Source organism: Lactuca sativa, chromosome 6 (assembly GCF_002870075.4).
Source record: "Lactuca sativa cultivar Salinas chromosome 6, Lsat_Salinas_v11, whole genome shotgun sequence".
In the NCBI taxonomy this organism is placed as follows: Eukaryota; Viridiplantae; Streptophyta; class Magnoliopsida; order Asterales; family Asteraceae; genus Lactuca; species Lactuca sativa.
The window spans coordinates 166800383-166810833 of NC_056628.2; the positions used below are offsets into that span (position 1 = coordinate 166800383).

The window sequence follows — 10451 nt, forward strand, 5'->3', positions numbered from 1 at the left end:
TAGTCATAACAGCTGGTCAGTCTTGATGGTGATCACGATGGTGATGCTGGTTCTCAGAGCTGGAAAAGGTGGTGATAGTTTACGGTTGCAGCAGAGATGGGGTAGGGCTGTTGCAGACCGAAGGCAGCAACAGGAAGGAGACGAATTGCTGGTTCTGATGATTGACGACGGTTCAGAGTGGGGATGGAAACTGGAAATCGAGGTTGCAGTGGATGGAGATGCTAAGGTTGTTGCAGCTCTAGGTAAAGGAGGTGATTAAAACCGGTTTTGTTTTCGGTTGTGGGAAAAACGAAGGCAACAGGTGAGTGCACAGAAGGTCTTCGATTCCAAAAAAACTTGGCACATAATAGAGAAGGGTACCTAATTCCACGTAAGGGATGGAGTAAGATGGCCATGTAAAATTTAGTTGTGTTTTCCCGGTCATGTTTTACCTATAGTTCCCACATGGAAATATGAGAACAAAAAGTCAAGTTTAATGGTATTTTTTGATCGGTTTCTTAATTAAGCTTAATATTATTTTTTGAACAGGATAAACTTTCATGGTATATTTTGTACAAATTTGAAACTTAATTACCATTTTGAGTGAGTAAACATGAGTTAACCTATTTACAATAGAAAAAGTAAATTAATTAACTAAAAATTATACCATTCAAATTAGTTACAAGCTTAAATAAAATTTCAAAGTACGATAAAAACATAATTCTAATTTAAATACATATAAATTGTTCAATAATAATTAAAATATTTAATTTCAAAGTAATTTTGGACAGTGGTCAGTACTGTCGACACAAAAATAAATAAATAAATAAATAAAAAAGATGAGAATTAGGATTTTTTTAAACATAAATAATAAGACAACATTATAATTTATGAATTAATATTTAGATTGCTGCATAATAATATTTAAATAAGTATTAAAATAAATATATAATAAAATTAAGTGGATAGACAGGTTGAAAATGACTTGATAATTTTTATTTAACTCAACCCATTTAATTTAAATGGATTTAAAATCTCAACCCAACCCGTTAATTTTGGATAATTAGATTGGGTTGGTAGGTTGTGTCGATCATTGTTTTTCTACTACATACACACAGACATGCATAGTAAAAATGACGTTTTGTATAATAATAATAATAATAATAATAATAATAATAAGACATGTGCATCTCCTTTTGGCATATGCACAATATTTGCATTTTTTAAATAGGGAAAAAATCTATTAATCGCAAATTATTCCAGATGGTTTATACACACGTACTACTTTACTCATAAATCTTAATCCTAATAAAAGAGTACTTTTAATGACGTGGCATGTCCTTATGCCTTCTCATCCTTCAAGTTAAATTATTTTTTTACCCCAACTTTTAATCTCTCCTTAACCGGCTCAATTCTTCTTCATTTTCAGGAAACTCATTCGCTTCTCTTTAAAATCATAATCAAAATTCAAATCCTCCCAAATTTAAGCCGTAATTTAAGTAATGATCTACAAAACGTCGAGAATTCGTCGGTGTCATGGGATTATAAATTTATAATTGGATGTTTTGGCAGCAGGGCAGAAGCATCGGCTAGGGTTTATGCTTTCTAAGAATTCGTCGGTATAATCATCTTCTTTGTATGTTCTCAAATTGTTGTACTTTACCATTGTATTTACGATTTTTTGAACTTGATTTATAAAATTGTTGGATTTAGGATTTTGGAAATATATTTGTTCATTCTATTTTGATTTGATATTCGGATGTGGTTGAGGGTTATTATATCGTGGTGTCGACCTTGAGCTTTTCACTTGGAGCTACAGATTATGGAGTTATATTTCTTTGGCAAAGGTTGAGAAGTCTTCATCTCTATCTCTACTTTAGCCTAACATGTAAATCAAATATTTAAATTTCATTAACTTTACTCATTTGCACCCTCCTAAGTTGCTACATGTCAATCATCCTTTCTAAATTTCTACATGAGAACGACAAAGTGTATCGCAAGGATCAGTGATGTTGGGGAAATTATCTTTGGTCTGGTGATCTACCTCTTGGTACGACATTTCTTCTTCAATGACCAAGACCACTATAACATCCATAACTTTTACGTCAAATTTTAAAATTTTCAATCATAAATAAAACCCAATGGTATTGTTTACAGAAAATGTTTTCAAATCATTATTCAATCAGAGTGTCCCAAAAGCCAGATCATAAGGATGAGGAGCGGTACGGTCATGCATTCGCCTTTCCATGATCTCCTAAAGTACTTGAAACAATAACTGTAAATTGTAAGCCTGAGGGCTTAGTGTGCTACCCCCAAAATACCAATACCACACTGATAATATCATATCAGTAATAATCAATCAATCAACATGCATACTGGGCCATCGACCTGACTGGTCCGCCCTACAGGCCTACAGTCTAACTGAATCTATACCGAGCCTTCAACATGACTGGACCGCCACGTGGGCCTACAGTCTCCTCAGACCGCTCATAGGGTATGTTGACCTTCAGCACAAAGCAGGACCGCCTCAACCCAACCGACAAGCAAATAATCATGTGCACATAACTAACATATACTGGCATATAGAGACATCAAATATATCTATCTTACCGATCATCAATCATAGCGATTCCTCATAACTAGAGCACTGTCCCAGCAGGCCACTAACATACCAATCCCTAAGGATCATAAAAACATAACATAATGTCTATCCTGCTTCTGATCTATCAGATCATAATCTCATACATATCATATCATAACCATAACAACTAAAGGGCTGACCTTGGTGCCTTAGACCGTTTTGATACAGTGAGGATAACTCACCTTGCAGATGTCGACTCGGTAGATGAACTCCAACTCTTGGATCACTGCCAAAAACTCCACCACGTATTACCATAATACCATCATACCCATCAGTTCCCAACTTTTCAAGGTACTCCATAAACCAACTAGTCAACCCTTGGTCAAAGTCAAAGTCTTCAGTCAAGGTCAACAGTCCATGTTGAACCTTACTCGCCGAGTACCCTCGGATACTCGCCGAGTTCCTTGAAGTACTAGTCCACTCGCCGAGTAATCGGAGGGACTCGTCGACTTCCTTTGGTTTACGATCGAACTTTAAGGCCACTCTTCGAGTTTCCTTCTTGCAACTCGACGTTTACACACGCATACATAAATTGGGGAAACTTCAACCGACTCGTCGAGTTCTATGGCAATCTTCATCGGATTCGCCGAGTTGTTCATCCAACTCGCCGGGTCCAGGCTTATCTTCATATGACTCGTCGAGTCGACCTTGTAACTCGCCGAGTTCCTTCAGTCTTTAAGCCATATAGACTCTTTTAAGCCATGCAGTGGCTCCAAATTATAGATCCAAGCTCCTAAGACATGCTTTTCACGTAAGGTTGCAAACTTTATGTGCATGCATAGCTAAAAAGGCTCTAAATGTAAAATCCAAGCTCACAATGGGGTTCCATACTCAAGGAAAGCTTCATACATGGTCAAACTCAGAGCTTTATGACTCTAGGACCCAAGAAGTGTCCAGATCTAAAGTTACAATTTCAGATCTAGCTCATATCCCACAATATCATCACAATCAAACCATAAAAACCCTAGATCTCAACCAAATGAGGTCTAGAAGGAAAAATGAGGTAAAGGTGGCGACTTGATACCTCCAAATGATGCTAATTGAGGTAGATTTCTGATTCCCACACCTTCCTTGCTCCTAGTCTCTTGCCCTCCAAGCTCTTCCTTTCCAAAAACCTTCTTTCTAAAGCTCAAGACACACAAGAATGAAGCACCACCCGAATTAGGGTTTCTATGAGCTCTCAAGGACTGCAAAGAGGCCAAAGGAGGCTTACGCCTCTTTAAATAGGGTGCAAAACCCCGGGATTTAGGGTTTCATCTGTCAGCTCCTACTCGTCGAGTCCCTTCATGGACTCGGCGAGTAGGTCACTAAACACGCGATCCCACCCTGCTGCTACTCGACGAGTAATGCAACCAACTCGTCGAGTAGGACTTAAAACCAAAGAAAGTCTTATTTACATCAATACCTGAGAATCGGGGCGTTATAACCACATTGAGTTTGGTTGCAGCGGTTCCAATACTCTCTTACCCATCGCTAATAGGTATTATCTCTAACCACTATCTGACCCTTCTTCTCCCATCAATTTGAACCCCACCTAATTCAACTATACGACTATATCTAACAATTTCAGCTTCATTACTTTCCCTGTGTTTCTTTCTTGCAATTCACCTATTTTTGGAATATCATATATTTGTGGCCTGATCCTTCTAAATTTTACTTATGTATACAAATTGCACTTGTAGGCTTCAAGCTTTGTATGATGGCAAAGCTTATGTTGGAGGTCATCTTCCAGACCCATACTTCTTCTTGACAGAATAATTAGTGTGCCATAATCCAAACTTTCGGTATAAACTAAAACTTCAATCTTATTTTATGTTTGTAAATGTTGTGTTTTAGTTTTTACATTGATACATTTTATAATAACTTATGTTCAAAAATCTCATCCAGATTACTTTCCACTTAAATTTGTAACATATGAACGATGGTCAGAATTAAAACCAAAAAAAAGGGAGTATATCCGGCTGGATTAAGGATGCTTTACTTAATGATAAAAAGGAAATACAATAATCTTTTCAACATAATCTTAGTTTTATTCTCAACAGTGCTCCAATGTGGGATAGATATATTCAAATGCTTCTTTTAATATTATGTTTAGTTAGTTGTATTTTTAAGTATTTACTTTTTTTATGCAGGTTCGAGCTAAAAAATAAAATGTCTTTGTTAGGAGGTTTTTTAGAATTCAAAGGGAAGCAAGATGATACCATGTTAAGAAATATAAAAGTAATGACTTGTATCTATGTTAAAATTTATAAAATCATTTTTTTTCCTTTTTTACTTTAGTCAAGAGCAAGAAGTGTTTTATGTATTAGATCTTGGGGCAAATTTCCATGTTTCTTGAGTGCGGTTAACCAAAAAGTCATCTATTCAATGTCAAAAGTTTGTTGAGGTGTCAAATCCTCCTCAATTGATGGTTGGAAATTCATAATGGAAGTGGATATGCATTGACTCTATGATGATTGACGAGTAAGATTTTCTATTTTATCTAATCTAAATCAAAATATATTGTTGTATCAACAACTAAAGCTTTTGTTTGATGCCATTGCTGAAAGTAGAGCAGATTTGGTTCTGAGTGGTTCTCAATTTCATGCTGATTTTAATAGCGTTTTTAATGGTTGCTTACTCTTCAGTATGGCTGCTCAAAGTTGTTTGCTATGATATGATGGTGATAGTGAAGTTGTATGCAACTTTTGGGGCTTTATCCATTTAGCTTTGTTGCGGCTAAATCACTTGGTGTTGCATTTCTTCATGGTTATATTTTGGTAGTAATGATATTTTGTTAAAATTGCTTCCAAAATTTACATATAGGACGTAGTTGTTTGATAAATATGATCATTCATTTGCGTAAGCTATCTAAATTACACGAGATACAAATAATATTAAAATGTTAGCATAATTAAAATATGTTAAACAAGAGGTACATATTCATCAATTATGTGATGCATGATGCTACGTTTGATGAGACATAGGTATAAAATAAAACATATTTAAACCGACATAATAGGTTTGAGGTGGTAATAGTAAACCAAAATTTTATGTGAACCATTCTAAAGATGAGTTGCATGTAATTAGCTAGGGGTGAGCAAAAACCGCACCGCAAAACCCGCATAAACCGCAACTAATAAACCACAACCGCAATAAAAACCAATTGTGAGGTTTTCTGTTTTTCAAAAACCGCAAATTTGCGGTGCGGTGCGGTTATTAGTTTTCAAAAACCACAAAAAAAAACCGCACCGCATATATTATATACAACTTTTTTTTATTAATTATTAATATATTAAATATTAGAAATAAGACAAGTTTCATGAATGAAAGATAAATAAAATACTAGAACACAAAAGTATTGTTTTTTGTTATGTTTAACTTTGAAAAATGATGAAATTAGACAATTTTAAGAAATTTATTGTTAATTACTATTGATTTGACATTTTCAAGATATTACTTGTTTGTGATTTAAGTTAATTGTCTTATACATTATGATTTTTTATTATTAAAAGTAACATGTTTGAACTCTTAAAACAGTTTGAGCTCTAAATTGTGGTTAAAAACCACACAAATAACCACACCAAATCAATGCGATATTTTATGTTAGTTTTGGTTTCGTACCAAAAATAACTCAAAATTCCATAAGGCACTAATATCGTACTTTTTTTAATTTCATTCCAAATTACGATATTAATCAACGATTTAAACCTTAGAGGAAATTGAAACATTTCATTTTACGACATATATATGTAAATGGTAATGATATTTGTTGATCTATTCTCTGTTTTTGGAATATGACATTTTCCGTATATAACAAATCACCGAAAGAAAACCATTCACTCAAACAAAACTATTCAAACTATTCGACGGAACTAAAAAAACAAATTATGATATATATTCCTTTTAAAATGCATATAATAATATCCTTGTGTATATTATGGTTAACTATAATGCTTTTAAATTTAAACAATAACCGAAAATTATTTTGTGGACTCTTAATTGATGTTTTGAGATAAAACTATTATGTATAGTTTTAACCTAAAATGACAACGTATTTTTGTTTTTAGCCTAAAATAACAATGTACTTTTAAATTTAACCCAAACTAACAACATATTTTTATTTGTAACCCAAAGTAACATATTTCTATTTTTATCATGAAATAGTCAGCAGAAAGAAAACTCATCGCCGAAATAAACTATCTGTCGCCATGCATCGCTATATCTTGAATTTCATGTTCTTTTATCCAAAAAAAAAACGTACTTATCTTTCTTAAAAGATAATAGCATCTTACTTCTATTTCTTGCTACTAATACAGATACTGCTTTTCATTTTATACCCATAATAGCAACGTACTATTCAATTATATATTTCAATATACAACATCATCATCTTATCATTAATCTAGAAATAAAGAACGTCGTTTGTATCTTCAAACAATTTTACAAATTAATTGATATTAATTTTTAGTTTTTAATATTTTTTTAAATTTGTTACCCGTGGATTCCACGGGTTGTAACCTAGTCACTACTATAGTAGCTATTCAAGAATAAAATAAACAATGTTTTTATATATATGAGCATATACACCTTTTTCTGATTTTTTATACAATTCTCTTATAAAAAGGATAGGTGTAAGGTGTATAGTGCATGTGTGTTTCGTTAAGCAAAAAAAACACGTTAAAGACTCTCTCCGTTATTTGATTTATCTATTGATCTTGTCTCATGTTTATATTATTCTCCAAGTTAAATACTTTAAATTCGCTAACAACCGTTTAACAAGTGTAACTACATTACTAATATAATTAAAAAAAAAATAAAGTACATTTCCAATATCAATAAACCAAAAATCGGTTATTTCATTCGCCTTTATACAAAGGTTTTCGCTTCTCAGAAAACGCATTCAACCCTTCTAACCTATCACCCGTCACCAATATCTCTTCATAGCATTCTTCTTCCAATTCCAAACCACACCCAATCTCCATTTCTAAACCATGGTTAATCGCTCTTTTAGCCATCCGTATAGCCACAGGACCCTAATAACATTAACTCATAATATTATATTACAATAAAAATATTTCATATAATATTAATAAATGTACCTTTTGATTTATCTCACGTGCAATTTCAATCGCCTTTGAATACGCATCACCCGCAGGAACACAATAGTTAATCAGACCTACATGAAGTTATTTTAAGGTTTGTACTTTTTTTACCCATAATAGCAATGTACTTATATTTATTTGGTTATATAAAATATAAGTATATTTTTAAGATTGGTATATAAATAATAAGTATATTGCTATTATGTGTAAAAATAAAATACCAAATGACAATGCTTCTTTGGGAGTGATCTTTCGGCCTGTGAAAATAAGTTCTTTGGCTATTGAGCTTCCAATTAACCTAGGAAGCCTTTGTGTCCCTCCAGCCCTGTAAAAAATAAATAAAAATATAACAACCATTTTTTTTATTTAAAAAAATATATATATATATATATTCTTATATTATGCTTTATGCATAATTTGCATACATACGCTGGTATTACAGCAAGACTGGTTTCTGGTAAGCCAAGTTTGGCATCTTCTCCTGAAGACATGTCAAATTATTAAAAAAATGAAAATTGTGTAAAAAAAATATCATAAATAATAAATAATTGTTAATGTACTTTTTAATTTTGTATTACCACATATTCGGATATCACAAGATAAAGCCATTTCAAGTCCCCCACCCAATGCTGCACCTTCTATAACTGCAATAGTTGGGATTTGAAGTGCCTAAACATGGAAATTTTATTTAAAAACTAAAATTTTAATTAAAGAAAGGATAACAAAGATAATGAGAGTAATACAGTATGAGACTCACCTCTAAGAATGAAAATGTTGACCTTAGTGAGTTGACAAAAGCTCGAACTTCGGGTATATCCATGGTTCTTCTTTCCTAAGTGAGAATCGAAAGTATTTATGATCAAGAAGTTGAAATTGTAACTTTAAAGAATTGCAGGTTTTAAAAGCTACCTTCAAATCAGCACCTGCACAGAAGACTTTAGAGACTGAGCTGCATATCATCAACACTTTTGCAGATGAGTCTACACTTACAGCTTCAAAGCTATTCTGTAGTCCTTTTAGAAAATCCTTCCCAAGGGCATTTTTAGCTTCGGGTCTATTCATGTTAATTTGGATAATTCCTGTCAAAGAAACAGTAACAAGTAATTTGATTTGTTTCCTAAGTTTCATCGAAGAGTTTGGGTTTCCATGGTGGTAAAATCATATAGTTATTTGTAATTTAGGGAGGAGGAGACAACTATCTGTTTTAGATTAGGAAACAGATCGAAATTTCAACACTAACTAAAGCGAGATATCTGTGCCTAATTGCAAATGAGATCATTGAAGATACTCAGAACGCTGTTTCATTTTCAACATTAATCAGGATCTCGAAGTATTTACCTAAAACTCTAACCCTAATAAAAATACACCTTCCTCTACGCCTAATTTGGGGGAAAAGATTCTTACGGATGTTTTCCGATATTAAGGCAAGAAGTAGAGCAGATTACACCGAGAGAGAGAAAGTATTTCAGTTGAGAAAAAGAACTATATACTCAAAAGTAGCATATGATCGTAATAGTTACCTGAATCGGCATCGGAAAGTTTTTGAACTTTGACGGATTCCGAAGCGGACTGAAGGAGGAGTGTTCGGATACTCTGGAATTGCAGTCGAGAGGGTAATAAGTAGGATTTTGTATCATTGAATGATCGATTGCAAAATCGTTTGCCAATGCTGGAGAAAACCACCATTTTTGGTTTTGATTACATGCATATGAACGACAATCCAACAATCCAAGTCATTGATCAGAGGGATAGGTAGCAGCGAAAAGCTCAGAGTAAAAAAAAAAAGTCAAAGTACGGCGATGGTGTTAAAAATGGTAAAAGAAGGTTAAATGTCATATTAGAATTTTTTGTATTTGTTTTAAAAGATCACTAAATTATTTTTTTGTACATTTAGGGAATGAAGTCCGAATTTACCGTTTTAAAAGGTCCTTATCTGACCTAATACCGGATAACCAGGTAAAATCTGGTCCTCTACCCCTCTTCACGTCGTTACCCTCTTCGAACTCGCCGTCATCGTCTCCCTCATTCTTTCCTTCACCTACCTTCTAGGGTTCTTTGGCATCGATTTCGTTCAATCCTTCATCGGTACCTCACGTGTGGACTGCCGGAGAGCAGCTTCGATTCGACGGGAGACGTTAGAGAGAAAACCAGGAAGGTCGTTATTAGGGTTACCACTTGAAGGATTCGATTACAATTCGATATTTGGGCAGTGTTGTGAGATGCCTATTGGTTATGTTCAGGTACCTGTCGGAATCGCAGGACCTTCGTTGTTGAATGATTGCGAGTACATGGTGCCCATGGCTACGACATAGGGATATTTGGTTGTGATTTGCTCGACTTCAAAGCATTAAATGCTCAATCACCGGAAAAAATCTCTACATTAGATTCACATGTAGCACAAGTGCTGCAATGGGGATGAACATGGTGTCAAAAGACGTCCAAAAAGTTCTAGATTTTCTTCAAATCGATAAAATCGGGTTTTCATTCGATTTTAAGCCCTTAAGGATAGAAATTTGTACAAAATCTGAAATTTGAAATTGATGTATAACAGGTTTTAATCTCAAGTAGCATTACAATAAAACTGGTGTACAAAGAATCTGAAATCAACAATTGAAGCTTGGATTAACAAAAAAAGAAGATGAATTGGATTGTTCCGATTCACGTTTCTGCTGCTCCGATTCGCGTTTCTGGTACACCGATTCACGAAGAAGATGAATTAGATTGTTCCGATTCACCACAAATGATTC

General features: G+C 33.8%; 1 protein-coding gene across 1 annotated transcript; it reads right to left on the minus strand.

Annotated features, from left to right (window-relative positions):
- Nucleotides 1-7325: 7325 nt before the first annotated feature.
- On the minus strand, nt 7326-9446 carry LOC111905117 (probable enoyl-CoA hydratase 2, mitochondrial). The gene is made up of 8 exons (XM_023900793.3): nt 9225-9446; nt 8614-8783; nt 8462-8536; nt 8283-8373; nt 8134-8185; nt 7926-8029; nt 7702-7778; nt 7326-7635 (listed from the first exon to the last, which is right to left on the minus strand). The coding sequence occupies exons 1-8, from the start codon at nt 9388-9390 to the stop codon at nt 7459-7461; spliced, it is 912 nt and encodes a 303-aa protein (XP_023756561.1). The 5' UTR covers nt 9391-9446; the 3' UTR covers nt 7326-7458.
- Between the last annotated feature and the right edge of the window lie 1005 nt (nt 9447-10451).